The 16,786-nt window shown below is 62.1% G+C and overlaps 1 protein-coding gene across 1 annotated transcript in view; it reads right to left on the bottom strand.

Moving 5' to 3' along the window:
* The window catches only part of CAMTA1 (calmodulin binding transcription activator 1), a 668,603-nt gene that overhangs the window by 57,373 nt on the left and 594,444 nt on the right, over window positions 1-16,786 (bottom strand). The window contains exon 14 of the mRNA XM_023744253.1: window positions 12,570-12,704. Within this exon, the coding sequence (XP_023600021.1) occupies window positions 12,570-12,704 (135 nt within the window). The remainder of the gene's footprint in view (window positions 1-12,569; window positions 12,705-16,786) is intronic.

The following is a 16,786-nucleotide window of genomic DNA, read 5'->3' as shown; positions in this document are numbered from 1 at the left end:
GGGCGGTCTGAGGAGGAGTTGGTTTACCGAGCACCAGGGCCCATGGGGGGCGGGTGAGCAATTCAGAGAGGTAATTGCAACACCTTTGTGTAGGAGAATAACCGTAGCCGTCAGAGGCGCCTGGAATTTCTCATTTGATTTCACATTTGGGCAGACTGATCTGCAATTCAGTTAATTTCACATCTCTGCCCAGGAACTCTGGGACTTTGCACAGTGTTCTCTGCAGAAGACAAAGCATTCACCCACCCCGTTGGCTTTTCCCTCCCTTTCCAGCTCCAGTGAGCCCAGGGGAGCTCTCTGTTCTCAGCAGGTGGCCTCTTAAAAGTACTGACGGCAGCCCGCCCTGGGCACCTCGAATAAAGGAGGTTGGGGCCAAGCTTCTGCATTCTTGTCTGGGGTCATTTGACCGAAACCTGTCCAGTGACGGGGAGACCAGAAGGAGGCGATGGTGCCGGGTCCGATTTGGACACCCTCCCCAGTCTGGTTCCGACATCAGGGATGCCCCAGCCCTTTAAAGCTGCGATCAGTTAGCAGTGAGGACAATGGTCACAAAGACACCACTGGCTGTCCATCCATCTGTCTGTCCGTCCATCCATGCATCCATCCATCCACCCACCCGTCTATCCCTTGAGAAGCATTTACTGAGCACCTATTGTGTTCCTGGCCTCTTGGGACACATTGATAATTAAGACTAAAGTGCTCAGTCTCAGGACTCTGCATAGTCCCGCCTTTGTCCATTTCACCCACACCTCTCGACCCATTTCATCGGATGCCACCTCCCTGCAGGCATGCCACAGACTTCTCTCTCCTGCCCCTGTGCTTCTCCGAGCTCTGGAGCCTAAGTCCACACACCTGCCATTGGATTTTCACGGAGGGTTGGGGAGGTGGGGTCCCAAAGGTCCTTCAAACTCCACCCAACTCGTGGCTGGTCCTCTCGGTCTCTAACCCACCTACAAGCCTACTGGCGCCACCTCCTAAAGGCCTCTTGCCTGTCCCCTCTCTCCAGAACCTCCAGATCCAGCAGCATCTCCAGCCCGGAGGGCTAACTGGTCTACCCCACTGGCTCCGGCCCTCGTCCATCCATTCTCCATGCGGTGGCCAAGGGCACCTCTCAAAATGCTAACCTGGCCACGTCACCGCCTCCCAAACCCTCAGTGCCTGCCCTCTCCTTGGGGATAAAGCCGGGGCCACAGGGTCCGTACCGGAGTGTCCCTCCAACCTGCCTGGCCTCCCTCTCCCCCTCCCCGGCCCTCACGGGCTCCCTTCCGCCACAGAGCTCTCTGCGCTTGCTGCTCCCTCTGCCTGGAATGCTCTGCCTCTCCTCTTCCCGGAGGTAACTTCCGCTCCTCCTTCAGATCGCAGCTTTAGGCTCGTGTCCTCAGACTCCCTCCAAGACCTGCCTAGGACCTGCCCCTTCCCCGCTTTGGGACAAGGTGCCCACGTGCTTCTCTGTGCGAAGGCTTGGGGGTCAGGTCTGACTCCGTCCACTGGGTGGGGAGCTGGGGGAGCTCAAGAACCCCCTCTGTTCTTATTCATCTGTTTTGAGTCCAGCTCTGAGCCCAACGCCTGGCACCCAACCTGCATGAACGGCGTGACTAAGTGCTTACAAAGAGAACCTTGCTAGTGGAGGAGCTGACAGAGTGGATGGGGAGGCCAATGAGAAAGAAGGCGCCCGGCACGTGGGGGCATGGGATGAGGGGGGGTCAGCTTTTACAGTGGCCTCTGGGGCCTCGGAGTGGACATTTTCAACAGAGCAGGAGTTCTCTAAAATGACCACAGGGAAAAGACCCGGGGAGCCAGAGGGAACAGCATGTGCAAAGGCTCAGAGGTAAGAAGCAACATGGTATGTTTGGGAAGCCCTGAGGACTTCAGTGGAGTGGAGCGTAAAGCATTGTGCAGGGGGAGAGCAGAGCCACTGATAAGCTGAGAAAGACGGGTGAGGTCAGCTCATAAAGTCTTTATATTCCCTTCGGGACCCTCAACGATCACCCCGACCTTCCCACAGAGCAGATGCCCCCGCCCCCCCCCCCCCCCAGCAGCCCTGTGTGTCCCTCTCACAGCCCTCGTACCCCGGGTTATAGGCGCTGGTGCTCTGGCCCGTCTCTCCTAGTGGACAGCACCTAGTGCACCGCCTGGCACACCTGGGCGCCCGTCAAACCTTCCTGACGCATCAGTGACGTACAGCATGGACGGCAGGGAAAGGATTGGGGCCCCCCAGCCCAGGTATGAGACGATAGAAGCCCGAGACAGGAAAATGGCAGAGGGATCGGCAGGAGGAAGCCCTGTGGGGTTTGAAGGCCTGAATTTGCGAACTGGGGACAGGTCAGACGCGGCACAGCTGTAGCACAGGCTCGGAGGAAGACGCACGCGGAGGTCAAGGTCAGGCGGATGGGCCAGGCCACCGGATCTGAGAGTCTGTGTCACCTGCTTGCTGTTGTCTGAGGGGCCTCATCTGTGGAATGAGGACCGAGTGGGCTGCTGAGCCGACACGCACCTCCCACATGGGTGCAGTCTGGTGCCGCGGAAATGACTCAAGACGTCACCAGCTCTTCTACACGTGGGCTCCCCTGAATGGGGCGAGGTCTGGGGCAGAGTCCCTGCTCACGTCCCCGGAGAAAGGACACCCCTTCGCCCATCTGCTGACGCCACGAGGGGCGTGGAGCGCAGGGTGGGAGCCAGTTTGTCGGTGCGAACAGTCCCGCAGTCAGGACAGGTGGACATCAACCAGCAAAGGACCCACAGTCCACCATCGGCCGGCTCCTCAGCTCCGTGTCCTGGCTTCCGGGTGTCGGTGGTGCTGAGTGCGCTGGGGATGAGGAAGGGGGCAGAAGGGAGGGCAGCATCCCGAACTAGGAGTCAGGAGGGGCTTCTGTCCTGATTCGGCGAAGGTGGGGACCATGCCACCCTCTTCTCGGGGCGCGGGCCCTTCCGGGAGGACGAGCAGGGGGACGAGGCGACAGCGGAGTTTCCCTCGAGTCCTAACTCTCGAGGCTCTGAGTTCGTTGCCGGTGGATGCCTAGTCCCACCTGCCGCGGCCTTTTCACACGGCAGCCGCTTCTCCTATTGAACACGGAGCACGACACGACCTGCCTGTGCCTCTTCCCGGACAAAGGGCTCTGCGTCCAGTGAAAGCGCCACAGGCCGCTGCGCGGGGCGATTTTCAATGTCCTGTTGTCACGAGGGAGGGGTGCAGGTCGCTAGGCTGCTTGGAAGAGATGAGAAACGTGTGTGTTTTTAGGAGCTTTTACAAGGAGAGGCCTTTGCGTGGCCCAGCCAGGGGCTGCTCTGCCTCCTCAGTCCTCAGTGGCCAGCGTGGAGCTGGGTGGGGCGGAGGTGTCTCCCCTCATGGGGTCTGGGACCCGGGGCGCTTCCTCCTGGAGGCCCAGCCCTGCTCTGCCCCAGCCCCCTCCTTGCTGCCGAGGCTCTGCGTCTGGAGGCCTCAGACCACTGCTGCCCTCCCCGCCGCTGGATACTCAGATGGGCATCTCCATTCTCTCCAGGGAGGCCCCTTTGGGAGCCAGGCCCTGGGAGAGGCTCAGGGCGCCAGCAACACGGGGTCTGGCCTGGCAGCGTCCACCCCTGCCCGTCTCCCGGGTCTCGGTTTTGCCGGAGGCTTTTCTTCCAGGCTCCCGCCTTCTGAAGGCAGCTGACCTGGGCCCAAACACTGCGGCAGGAAGATGGCGTCCGGCGTCAAACGCCAGAGCGAGTGCCATTGCCCAGGCGGGCAACTGGCCGTCTCTTCTCCCGGCCCGTCCGCAGAGTTGGTTCCTGCATCCATGGCAACCAGACAGCAGTCTCCAGGGGTCTGACATCCACAGCATTGGAGGGCGAGGCCCAGTCTGTTCCTGTTTGAGGGCTCACCTCTGGCTCCTGCACGCAATGGGGAGCAGAGGGAGCGTTTTATCCCGGTGCTGGAGCAGGGCGGGATGTCCCCGAGCCTGGGGGTGGAGCCGTCTTCCGGGGCTGCAGGCCTATCAGAGGTCCGCAGGAGAAGCAGGCCCAGGTCCGGTCCTCTCGCTGCAGGAGGTGGGGCCGAGGAGGATCTGCTGGGCCCGGTGAGTCTGCGAGGCTCCTGGTCCTTCTATGGGCCCAGCCGGGGGCTGGCATGGCTCTGAGCTCACAGACAGGCTGGGCACCATCTTATCCGGAGTTTACGGCCACTTCTCTGGGTTCTCCAAACTCACGCTGCTCCCTCTGGCCTCGGTCTTCCTACGTGCACCTTCCTTACCGGAATGCTGTGCCCCCTCTCCTGGCGTCTGCCACAGCTGCTGTGCCCCCTCTCCTGGCGTCTGCCACAGCCTTTTCCTTGAAAGGCCCCTCCCTAGCCTGGCCAGGGTCCTCCTCTCCTTCCTCCAGGCCACTGGCTGCTGCTCCTCAGCCCCTTTGCCACCCCCGTTCCGTTTGACATGCAAATACTGGGGAGCCCGTGGCTCTCTGCACCCCTCCCCTCCTTTACCCGATTCTCTCACGGAACAAGCACAGTTAGACTTCAAATTCCACCTCTGAGCTCAGGACTCCCATATTTTATTTCCATTCTGGGCCTCTCCTTGGCCTGCAGACTTTCAAACCCAACCATGTACCTGGCGACGCTGATAAGGCCGCCAACCGAGACAGGACCAAAACCAAACTCTGGGTTCCCTGCCTCCCGCACTTGCTTCTCCAGCTCCTCCATCTCAGGACATGGTTCATCCACGGCCCCCCAGCTGTTCCAGCCCCACATCTGGGCACGCCATCCCCCTGTCCCCATCCTCCACACTCATCACCAGCTGTTCCAGCCCCACATCTGGGCATGCCCATCCCCCTGTCCCCATCCTCCACACTCATCACCAGCCCACCCGTGACCCGGCCTCCAGACGCCTCCCACGGTCTCTGGGGCTCACCATGACCAGTCCGCCTGGAGCCGCCATCACCTCCCGCCTGCGTGGTGCCATTCATTGGTGCCGGGAGGTGGGAGGAGTGAGTGGGGGTCTCAGCGAGGCATCCATTCTCCATGCAGCCCCGGGGGCTTGAACACTCTGAGGATGCCCACTCCCCTGCTTAGAACCTGCCGCGGCCCCGATTTTATCCTCAGAGTAAACCCAGCTCCAGGCCGTGGCGGGGGGGGGGGGGGGCAGGCGGGGCCCCTTCTTCTTCACTGTGCCTCCCCGACTCGCTCGGCTGCAGCGCCCCCTCAACGCCCCCTGCACACCTGGCTCCTTCCCTCTCTGGGGACGTTGCTCTTGCTCTTCCCTCTGCCTGAAGGTGATCTCAGTGGCCAGCTCCTTCCTGTCATCGTCTTCCCACAGAGGCCTCCTCTGACCCCCGACCTCAGGGAGCCACCTGGCACCCTCTGCCAGGCCACCCCTCCTCAGCGCCTGAGAGTTGCCACAAGAACAGAGAGGATAAAGGTCTCGGAGCCGGGGCAGCGCCTGGAGCCACGGACGGACAATGGGAGAACCCACGGCCTGGCGGCAGGAGACTGGCTGGGACAGTGAAGAGAGTTGGGCTGAATGCAGGGGCAGAGGGATGGAGAGAAGCGGGGAGTTAAGGAGAGAAACCCAGGAGGGTGCTGGGAGGTGGGGAGGAGTGAGCAGGTCCGGGATGAGCCTGGTTCTCTGGGTCGGGGGACAAGACAAGGAGAGGTGAGTGTCCCCGGACACACTGCCTCGCCTGGAGAAACCCGCCTCACTGTGCAGCAGGCAGGCGGCCCTGGGTCTGAGGAGAGGTACAGGGAGAGGGTATCGGGTACCTTCACCTGGACACTCAAAGGTAGAGAGTGCGGGGGGCAGGGATGAGCCCTCAGGGGGAGTGGGCAAGGGGAGAGCGGCCGGGGAGGCTCACTGGGGCCCGCGGGGCACCCACTTGACTTGGGGACTGTTAGCACCTCTGACCTGGCCACCCGTCCCCTTGTGATGACCTGTCCCCTTGTGATGACCCCAGGCTCTGCGACTCCACCCTCTCCAGAGTCCCTTTGACTCCTGTGGCTGCCCCTTCTCAGTCTCCATCACCAGCTCCTCCTTCTGGAATGTTCTGTTAATGCCCATGTGGTCAGCTCTCTCCTGGGCCACTCTCTTCTCCCCCGGCCTCAGAATGGAACCTTATTTGGAAGTAGGGCTTTAATGAATTAGTTACAGACTGAGCTAAGAGGGTTCCTGCTGGACTGGGCCTCACCCGGTGACCAGCGTCCTTATCAGAAGAGAAAATAGAGACAGACACATGGCGGGAAGATGTCTATGATGACGGAGGCAGACACGGCAGTGATGTCCCCACGGCCGAGGGCGCCAGGGCTGCAGAGCCGCCAGGAGCCAGAGAGGCCAAAGGGACCCTCCCTCTCTCCCTGGAGCTCAGAGGCGCCCCTGCGGCACCTGGGCTGGGCCTCCCACCGCCAGGCCTGTGAGATAACACATTTCCGAGGCCGTGAGTGCGCAGCCCTTTGTCGCAGCCGCCCCAGGAAGCCATGCGAAGGGCGAGGGCAAGTCGGTTGCTAGCGACCACAGCGGGTCCTGCCTCATCTCCAGGTGAGCCGCTGACCCCCAGGTGGCCAGGCTGTCCCCCAAGGCATCCAGGTCTCCCGCACTCAGGGCCACCCCCCTGGCGTTTACCCGGCGTCCTGCCCCCAGAGCCAGGATGAGGCCACCTCAGCATCTGCTCCTCGCGCCTCTCCTGTCAGAGCGCCATTTGTCACTGCTGCAAGGAGGCGGCGAGGCCACCCCAAGGTGACCCCTCCCGGCCACCCAGAGCAGCTCCAGACAGAGCCGCGTGGTGTGGCCCCAGCTGCAGGGTGAAGTGCTCCCCCAGGATCCCCCTGGTCCGTGGCTCAGGACAGACCCCCCCCCCCCCACCCCCAGCCCACGGTGACGCGGGCCCCACCGAGCAGGGGATGCTTCCGAGGAGGAAGCCTGCGCTGGGACAGGGCCCGGCTGGGCGGCTGCAGCTCAGAGGGCGGCGAGGCCTGCCCTTGGGCTCCCAGGCCCGTGTGAGGCTGGTCAAACCAGCTTCTCCCCCGCCATCCTGCCTCTTCAGTCACCGTGGGGCCGGGAAACACACAGAGACCCAGGAGCTCACGGGCCTCCGCGTGCCCCAGGCCCACGGCAGGCGGCCGCCCCCTTCTAACTGACAGGGACGCCCCCTATGTCACTGCTTCTCCCAAGTCGCCTCCAAAGTGCTCCCAAATGCAAGAGAGGGTGGGTCCTCGGCTTTGACTGAGGGTCCAAGTCAAGGCAGCTCTTCAAAGTCAAGACTATTCCAGGATGCCGGCGTCTTCTCTTAAAAACGCCGGTGAATTCTGTCTTCTGCTCCATGACACAAGCTGCCTTTGCTTCAGCGAAACAGTGGCATTTACATGATTTACAACCAAATGACAGAATCTCTGTCCCTCCCCCGCATCATCTGGTCAACATGATGCCCCTGGCATGTGTTCTGGGTCCTGCGCGTTCTCCCCTGTGGACGGCTGGGGACACCAGGGGCTGAGAGGGTGATGGGAGGGGGCTGGCAGGTCGCGGAGGGAGGGAGCCAGGCCAGGAGGAGTGGCGCGGGCACCCCAGCGGAACGCCCCGAGTGTCAGCAAGGGAGGGGGACCGTCCTCTCCTGATGCCACTGGGCCGCACCCTGGTCTCTGGGTCAGCATGTGGTCTCTGCGCCTGGCGGGGGGAGGGGAGAGCTGCTATTAGACACCAGCCTTCGGGGGCGAGGCGGGCAGGACCACGGCCACGTGCCAGGGACAGGCAGCTTGGGGTGAGGGAGGCGGAGCTGGGAACCACCCAGCCCATGTCTTCCATCTGCCTGACCAGAGGGCCCAGCAGGGAGGCCAAATCTTGCTTTTCCTTCTCTCTCTCTCTCTCTCTCTCTCTCTCTCTCTCTCTCTCTCTCTCAATATCACTCAAGGGTATTTTTCCATTGGATTTTAGAGGGATTGGAAGAGAGAAGGAAAAACAGAGAGAAATATCGATGTGAGAGAAACACATTGATTGGTTACCTCCTGCATGTGCCCGGACCAAGGCCCAGGCCGGGGAGGGAGCCTGCAACTGAGGTATGTGCCCTTGACCAGAATCGAACCCAGGACCCTTCGGTTTGCAGGCCGACACTCTATCCACTGAGCAACACCGGCTAGGGTGCTTTTCCTCCTCTTCACCTCAGATGGGAGCAAGGCCCGGTCTTCCGGGACATCTAACTGGAGCCAGGCTGCCCCCGAGGTCAGCTGACCAGATAAGCTCCTCTGGCCCCAGCTGGAGGGGCACTGCCCGGGCAGCTGCTCTACCCTGAGGCCTTGACAGGCCCCTGGGTGAGGTGTGAGCTCCTGTCCCTGATCTCCCCTCTGCCTGGGATGACAAGGCCCCTCCCGGATCCAGGGTCAGCAGGAGGCCTGCCCAGGTGGCCACTGGCTGAACCCCAGAAAGCTGCCTCCACACCTCACTCCAGGCCTCTCGCCCGGGCAGGAGGCTCAGCTGCCCACAAGCAACTGGAAAGAGTCTAAGTGTAAGTGGCTTAGTGGGACTCTGAGATGGGGGTCCGCGGGGTAGGGGCCGGGCCAGCCCTGGAGGGAATCAGTGGCTGTGAGAGCAGGCACAGGGCACCAGAGGTTCCACTCACCTCTCTTCCAGGGACAGGGGGCACCTAAAGCTGCCCTCGGCCAGCTGTGGGCCTGCCCCACCCCTCCGCTCCAGAGCCCAGTGTGGACCGCCTGGTTTATTCTCTTTGCAAACACAGGCAGGACCGTCTAAACCAGTGATGGCGAACCTATGACATGCGTGTCAGAGGTGACACGCGAACTCATTTTTTTGGTTGATTTTTCTTTGTTAAATGGCATTTAAATATATAAAATAAATATCAAAAATATAAATCTTTGTTTTACTATGGTTGCAAATATCAAAAAATTTCTATATGTGACACGGCACCAGAGTTAAGTTAGGGTTTTTCAAAATGCTGACACGCGAGCTCAAAAGGTGGTCTAAACAGACAGCACTGTCTTCTCTGCGCTCAGCACTGCCCTGGTGGTTTGTATCCGCAGGACCCATAGCAGACAAGTGACATTTCCCCGAGTCCCTCCCCAAACCGCCTCCCTCCCGGTTACACCCTGCTGCCTGGCTGCCTCTGTCCTGGGAGAGGCCCCCATTGCGTCACCAAATGCATGCTGGGTCCTGGTGCAAACGGCCTGGGGAAGTCTGTTCCCCATCTGGACCTCTGGGGGAGAGTCGGTGAAAATGGTAGCTTCTGGAGTGCTTGGTGTCTTGCTCCCCCTCCCTGCTTCCTGGGTGCTCCTTCCTGTCCCCTGTAGCCTGGCTGATGCCTGCACAGGGCCGAGGTCTCAGCGAGGGCCACTGCCTCCAGAACCCTTCCTGACCACTGGGCTGGAATAAGTTCTGTTTCTGTGCCGCCTGGGACGCACCCATTCATTCCCGCAAGCATTCACCACACACAATGCTGTGGCCCACAACTGCGCACCAGCCTGTGCGAGGCAGGGCCCGGGTCCCCTAGAGCTCACACTGGGGGCGGGAGAAGGCAGAAGTCCTCTGGGTCTGGGGACACGCTGCAGCTCCTGTGACCCAGAGGGCGGAGCCCCCCAAGGTTGGCCTGGAACCAGCTAGATGGCCGCAGCGCTGGCGCCCCCCTCTTCCCTCCTCCCCCATTTCTTTGCTCTGTCTCCGCCGGGTGCCTGGTTGGCTGCACCCAGCTGAGACTTGGGGGACGTGGGATCCCTGCGCCTAAGCCCCTCCAGCGGGACGATCGCCCCCCACGAGGCTGGCTGCTCAGACAAAGGCTGTGCCCAGGGTCGAAGGCTGCACCGTGGCTGCTGCCAAGGCGGGGATTCTCTGCGCACTGCCCCTCCCCCAGGCTTTAGTCCGCAAACAAAGCCACTTAAAGAAATCAAATCAAACAAAGGCAGACATTTTCTTCCCCAAACATCCCCCCTTCTGGGATGGGCGTGGGGGGCAAAGAGCGTCCCTGGGATTGAGAGCGGGGCTGCTGATGGAGGCAAACAAGGGCTGAGCCGGCGGGCACGCGCGGCTGTGCGCGTCACTGCCGTCCCCAGGCTGGGAGGCTGCCCTCCCTCCGCGGGCGCTGCCGCAGTCCCTCCCGGTGGCGCGGCCGCAGCTGCTGGCGGGGCGCTGCATTACACTGCACTGCAGCTGTGCCGGGCGGGTACAGGCGTACATGTGTGTGTGCATGTGCATGTATGTGCGCGTGTCCATGCACGTGTGTGTGTGCGTGCGCGCGTACCCCCGCGCGCTCCCGAGCTCCCGGCTGCGAGTCCCAGTTTGCTCGGCGCTGCAGTCCCTCGCCCCCGCCCCTTCCCATCAGCACCTCCCAGCTCTCGGGAAGACTTTGCCTAGCAACCGCGGGGGCGGGGCGGGAGGGGCTGAGGAAAGGCTGCAGGAGGGGAGAGGCGGGGAGAGGATGGCTTCTGATAGGCTCCTTGCAGCACTCCCCCCCTCCCAGTGGTCCCTAGGCCCCTGCGGTTCTGTTCTAACCGCCCCCCCACCCCATTATTTATCAGGCTGGGGAAGGGCTGGGAAAATGATCCTTGGTGGATAAGTCACTTGTGTTCACTCCTTCAGAGAACAAAAGGAGAGGGGGATGTCACTGCTCTCCCACGCAGGGCGGGTATCAGGTGCCTCTGTCCTGGCCACCCTTCCCCTCCCGTTACTCGAAAGGACACCTGGCCAAGACCCAGGGACAGGGACGCCGGGTCCTTAGGGCCGATCTGCTCTCTCCCTGCGCGTCCCCTCCCCAATCCTGCATCTGGCCTGTGGGTTCTGCCAGGGCTGGGGGATGCTGATTGCAACTGGGGGCCAGAGCTCCGGGGCCCAGGGAGGGGGCAGCTGGAGAGCCGGCGCCCCGTTGGCAGCAGGCCCATCGCCCAGGGGGTGGGCTGGTATGACCGAGGATCTGGGGTGTGTTGTCGTGAAGCAGTTAGGGTGGCTTCCTTCCCGGAGGCCTTCATCACAGCACCCCTCTCCCCCTGCGGGCAACCACCCGGTGCAGCTGGCTCCCGGGCTCCGCGGGCCGCTGCTGTTCCCTGCGCTCCTGGGCACCACCCGGCTGAGATTTGGCTCTAAAGGACTCCATCTCCAAGGCAGGTCCTGCCGACACTGGTCCCAGCATCCTCCAGGCCACCTGGCGAGGGACCTGCTCACTCAGGGAGAGCCAGGGCTCGGTGGAGTTCCCTGCTCGCTTCCTACTTGTCCTGCAAAACTGAAACCGGATTTCCTGAACCAAAGCCCCTGGTCAGCCTGCCCTTCTCTGTTACACCCTGCAGGCCATCCTCGCAGCTCGGGCTGGCTCAGCCTTAGCCAGGGTCGCTGCCAAGGCCGGCCTGGTGCTCCCAGGCAGCCACTGCCAGGGTGCAGATGCCCGCTGACCCAAAGCCACCTCCCGGAACAGTTCAGAAGGTTCAGTGGCCAGGGCGGCTGCCAGGCACCCTGTCACTGCTGGGCCGGGACTGGGACGGGGCTGAGGTTTGCACCCTGGGGGGCTCAGGAAAGCTGGCCAGGCATGTGCCGAGCCCAGACACCCGCCAGCAGCCAGCAGTGAGGGGAGTCTGGGGAGAGAAGGCGAAGGGCCTGTGGAGAGGGGGGTGCTCAGAAACTGACCCTGCAGCGGGCCCGGTCAGCTTAGCCAGGACCCGGCGTCTCGGGCTGGTGAGGGCTCCAGCTCCGTACCCCGCAGACTGGCACTCGGCGGGCTGTCCTGGAACTGAGGTCGCGTGCAGCCATCTTCCCCCCCACCCCTCTCCGTCCGGGTGCAGAGACTATCGCCCAGCACCCAGGCCAACCCTGGGCTTCTCCTCTGCACGTCCATGCCCGGAAGGGGAGGCGCCCTCTGAGCTCGCGGCCCCGCCCATCTTTGGCAGCTTCTCTGTGCGGAGGCCCTGGTGCCCCAGGGGGAGCAGCTAACAGTCACCAGCCCCAGGGACATGGCCAGCAGCTCTCGGGGCCTGTCCTTGGCCAGCAAGTCCTGCCGCCCCCCGTGGAGCCTTTTGGGGCTCCCTGGCCCACCCCCTCAGCCACGGTCATATCCTGGGGTATTGCAGATGCTCTCCAGGGCGAGGGAAAGTAAAACCAGCCTGGACACGGGGGACGGGCGTTCCAGGGCGTCCCTGAGAAGGTTTGGCTGCTTACCGCTAAGAGGCAGGAGCATTTCACACACAGCCTCGCTCCAGGTCCAGGCTCGGAACCTGAGAGCGGCCCAGCCCCACGCCTCGCCCAGCCTCCCACACGCTTCCGTCTCTGAGAGCTGGGGGCTCCATCATGGCCTCCCGGCGCTTCAAGGGACAGCCCTGGGGGCAGCAGAGGGTGCTAGGACCCTGCTGCTCGGGGTCTGTCAGAGAAGGGCCTCGCAGCAACCAGGGGGCTGGTCGGGCCACTGGCCACTCGGATCCGCTGCCAGAGTGACAGCTGCAGGCCAAGCTCACATGCTCCTTCTGTCCCCGGGAGACACCCACTGAGGGCAGAGACCCAGTCCGGCCTCCCGGGGTGGACACCCACTCTGGTCAGGACCGTGGACACCCGGACACTTCCTCCTTTCCCACACCTGGTCCCCCCGTGTCCCTCTCCCGCAGCGCCTGGCACGGTGACCCGCGCTGCTCTTACCGTCTAGTGACAGCCAGTCATGCTGCGAGGAGGGGAGTGTGGGCAGGGCCCGCGCTTTGTACTCAAACACCACAGAGTTGGAGATGATCTGGTTGTTGAAGGCAACTTGTAGGGTCACGAGACCAGTGTCATGGGCTGAAAGAAAACAGAGAGCCGTCAGGATGGGGGTGGGCACCCTGTATCCTCCTCTCTAGGACCCTTTCCCAGGGAATCCCAGCCGGCCCTGCTCCTCCCTGAGGCCCCAAGGCTGTGCTGCTGCTTCCGGGAGCCTTCCCTGGACCCCGGCTCAGCCAGGTGCCTGGATCAGTCCACTCCCGTGTGTCATTGTCTCTGCTCCGTGTGTGTGAGTGAGTGAATGAATGAATGAGTGAATGAATGAGTGAGTGAGTGAATGAGTGAGTGAATTAGTGAGTGAGTGAGTGAATGAGTGAGTGAGTGAGTGAGTGAATGAGTGAGTGAATGAGTGAGTGAATTAGTGAGTGAGTGAGTGAGTGAGTGAGTGAATGAGTGAGTGAGTGAGTGAGTGAGTGAATGAGTGAGTGAGTGAATGAGTGAGTGAGTGAATGAGTGAGTGAGTGAGTGAGTGAATGAGTGAATGAGTGAGTGAGTGAGTGAGTGAATGAGTGAGTGAATGAGTGAATGAGTGAGTGAGTGAATTAGTGAGTGAGTGAGTGCCCCTGTGGCTGACCTCTCCCCTGTCCCATTCCCCGGGCAGGGCTCGGTGTCCTTTGTGCTTATTCCTCTGTTTCACCTTCCCCTGCCAGCTCGTCCTGACTCACTTACACGGCCTCGCGTGTATTTTTAGAAGTTCTTCCGCCTCCCTGATGAGCAAGAGCTTCGGCGGTGCTCTGGGCCCCGGGGTGCTGGCATGAAGCGTGTGCCCCCTCCAGCGCCTGGCCAGCAAGCTCTGGGAGGGCCCCCTGGGCCGCGCTGGCCCCGCGGAGGGGGGCGAAGACGACTGAGCGAATGAATGGGCTGTTCTTTCTCAGCGAGAGGCGAGCCTGGCCCCGGCGGAGACCCGCTTTGTTCTGGGGGTGAGGCTGCGGCTGTGGGTCCCTGTTGAGATCTCGGGGAGCTGTGGCCTGGAGGCCGTGGTGGCTGTGCAGGTGGGGGGCCCCGCCCGCAGGCCTCGCCCCTGAAGGCATCGGGCTCTGTGCTCTCTGCCCTGCTTTTCTGGAACCGCCGATGCCAGTGCCCGGGGCCTCCCGGGACAGATTCCCAGGAGGACGCACACGGGGATCGTGTTACTGTTTGGCCTGCTGGTCTCAGGAGCTCAGACTGGGGGCGGCCGTCCAAGCCAGCTGCTCCCCAGGGCAGAGCAAAGCTCCACTTCCCTCCGCGGGTGGCTCCCCGGCCTCACTTCCCGTGGGGACACTGGCTCCCTGACCTGCGGCCTCTGAGCAGCCAGGGGCTGCGTGATGCCATCGTCCCTGGAGCAGGCCTTCAGGAAGTCGCTGTCAGGGATGACCAGTGGGGTCTCCCCAGACTTTGCACCTTGATGTGGTCCCTCAGCTCCAGGCCACAGGCTGGGCCAGCTGGCTCCGTGCTGTGGTCACCTGCCTGCCCTGGGGGCGAGCCTGACTTGCCCACAGGAAGGAAGGATGGTCAGTGCACACCCATCTGAGCCCGTTCAGCTCTGTTCCTGGGGGGAGCTTCCTGCCCCTCGGCTGGCCCCTGGGGGGCTCAAGTCTCCTCTGTCCTAGACACCCCGGCCGGAGGGTCCTCCTCAGCTGCTTTCCTCTGTCTCCTGGCCCCGCATGGGAAGGTGGCGGATTCAAAGGCGGCCTCCCTTCTCCAGGGAGATGAATGGCGAGGACCCGGCATGGGCTCCTGGGTCCCATCCAGCCGCTCACTCTCGCAGGCCCATCCCACGGGATGCTTCCTGGACTCCCTCTCCCTCCCTTGAGCCAGCCCATCCGTGGGTCCTGGGACCAGGCCCTTCTGTCGTCCCACGGCCACCACACTGTCCACGCTGCATCACTTCCCACTCAGACTCCTGCACTGGCCTCTGCTGGGGCCCTCAGCACACCTGAGCCCTGTGCCTGCTGGGATGGTGTCGGGGCCACAGCCGATGCTCCATTAAACCAGTGGGAGCCCTCCTCCCTGAGTCAGGAAAGGTCACCCTCTGCCGCCTCCTGTGGTTTCCCTGCTTCTGCTCTTCCTCCCTGTGATCCACTCTCCCACACACTCAGAATCATCGTTTTAAGACAGAATTTACATCACGTCACTCCCCACCTAAAACTAATGGCTTCCTGCTGCAAGTAAGACCAAACCAGATTCCTCCCCATGACTTAGAAGAAGGATGGACACACTTTCTTCTCCAACCTTCTGTGTTCAGCTCCCCCCACTTTATCTCTCTCCAACTTGCCAAGCCTCTTCCTGCCTCAGGGCCTTTGCACGTCCTTTGCCCTCTGCCTGAGTGCTTCCCCCATCCCTCCCATGACTGGCTCCATTTCATCACTCAGGTGCCGGCCCTTGTCGGTCTTTCTGAAGGAACTGCCCTCTTCCCGAGGTGCTTCACCCGGTCACCCCATTTTTAGGGCCCTGATATGATTTCCTCCAGCCTCTTGGTCATTTCTGTGTTCCCTTGTTCTCTGTCTCCTGCAGGAGGATGCAAGTTCTGTGAGAGCTGGGACTGGGTCTGTCTCCACCTCCTCTGAAGCCCAAGGCCAAGGTCCGTGCCTGGCATGTGGCGGCCACTCAGTAACTGCTGAGCGCATCGCTTCAAATCGCAGGGCACTTGCTCACCTCCTTAGGAATTTCATCTTTTTTTAAAAAAATGTTTTTTTATGATTATTTTAGAGCGCGAGGAAGGGAGAGGGCGAGAGAGATAGAAACATGGATGAGAGAGAATCATCGATCGGCTGCCTCCTGCACGCCCCCTTCTGAAGATGGAGCCCATAACCCGGTCACGTGCCCTGACCAGGAATCGAACTGTGACCTGCAGGTTCATAGGTCGACGCGCAACCACTGAGCCATGCACTGGGCTTGAATTTCAGCTCCAGCTTGGACATAGTCCCCAGGGCATCTTGCGCCTTTTGGTGACTTGCAGGCTCTGAGAGCCAAGTCTTCTTGTTGGTGGCTCCTCTCTCCTCCCGAGCCCGGCCGCCCTTCCCAGTTCCAGTCCCCTCACCGCTGCTGTGCCTGCACTGGGGCCTGGCTTGCCTGTCTCCCTCCCGGCCTTGGGCCTGGAATCGTGTGGGAGACAGAGCTCAGCGGCGGGGTCCAGCGGCCAGAAGAACCGTGTCCTCCGTCAGGGCGGACTCCCCTCCCCCATTTGGCTCGGGCGGGTGTGCCAGGCTGTGGGCGGTGCCCCCCTCCTGGTGCCCTCTCCCCATGGCACCCTCAGCCCCTCGGGCGCCGGCATGTGCACAGAGGTCTCGGAGCCCTGCTTTTCAGTCAGGCTGCTTGGGTTCTGGCTTCACGTGTTCCTTCTTCAAGCTCAGCTCCCGCTTCCCAGGGCTGACCCCTGAAGCAGCCAGCACCGTCCCCCACGGTCAGGGTCAGGGTCAGGGTTCATGTCTGGCTCTACGCTTTGCTCCGTTTCAGGCACCTACCCGGTACCTGGCAAAGTATTTGATGAATGAAGAAATGAATGAATGACTGAATGAGTGCAGTCAGAGCTGTCTGACAGACTGGCATGCTTCAGTGTGGGCCTCAAAGCGAGGTGTCCCAGGGGCCCCTGTCTGTGCTTGGCTGTTGAGCACGACGCGGGGTTCCAGCCGCAGGGCCCGCTCTGTCGGCCTCTGAGGCTGTGGCTCTCGTCGCTCGGTGTCCGTTGGTCCGAGCTGCAGGCTGTCAGAAGTCCAGGTGGCGGGCCAGGAGGACTGCCTGTTGGGTCCTGTCCTCTCTCCCGCCGCCCCCCGTGAGCAAGTGCAGAGGCCCCGTCGTGGACGCGCGGGCACTGAGCGTGAGCCAGGTACTTCGGGGCTGCCCGCACCGGCACTCTCACCGCCTGGCAGGTTTGAAAGATGCGGAAACTGAGGCTGAGAGAGGTCAACCACCGGCTGGTCACACGGACGGACCGGCTGGTCCGGGCTGCGCTGCAGTGTGACTGACCCAGCCCAGCCCCAGGATCTGCCCGTCCGGGCCTAGGGCACCGTCCAGAGGGCACGCAGAGGCTAGTTGTTGTTGTTTTTGAGGGTCAGATAACTGAGGACGGGCAGGCCCAGGTCCCCGCCAGGCAGGGCCAGGTAGAGGAAGTGGGCTATTACAGG

Source organism: Myotis lucifugus, unplaced genomic scaffold (genome assembly GCF_000147115.1).
Source record: "Myotis lucifugus unplaced genomic scaffold, Myoluc2.0 scaffold_440, whole genome shotgun sequence".
NCBI lineage: Eukaryota > Metazoa > Chordata > Mammalia > Chiroptera > Vespertilionidae > Myotis > Myotis lucifugus.
This window is presented reverse-complemented; position numbering and strand designations above follow the sequence as displayed.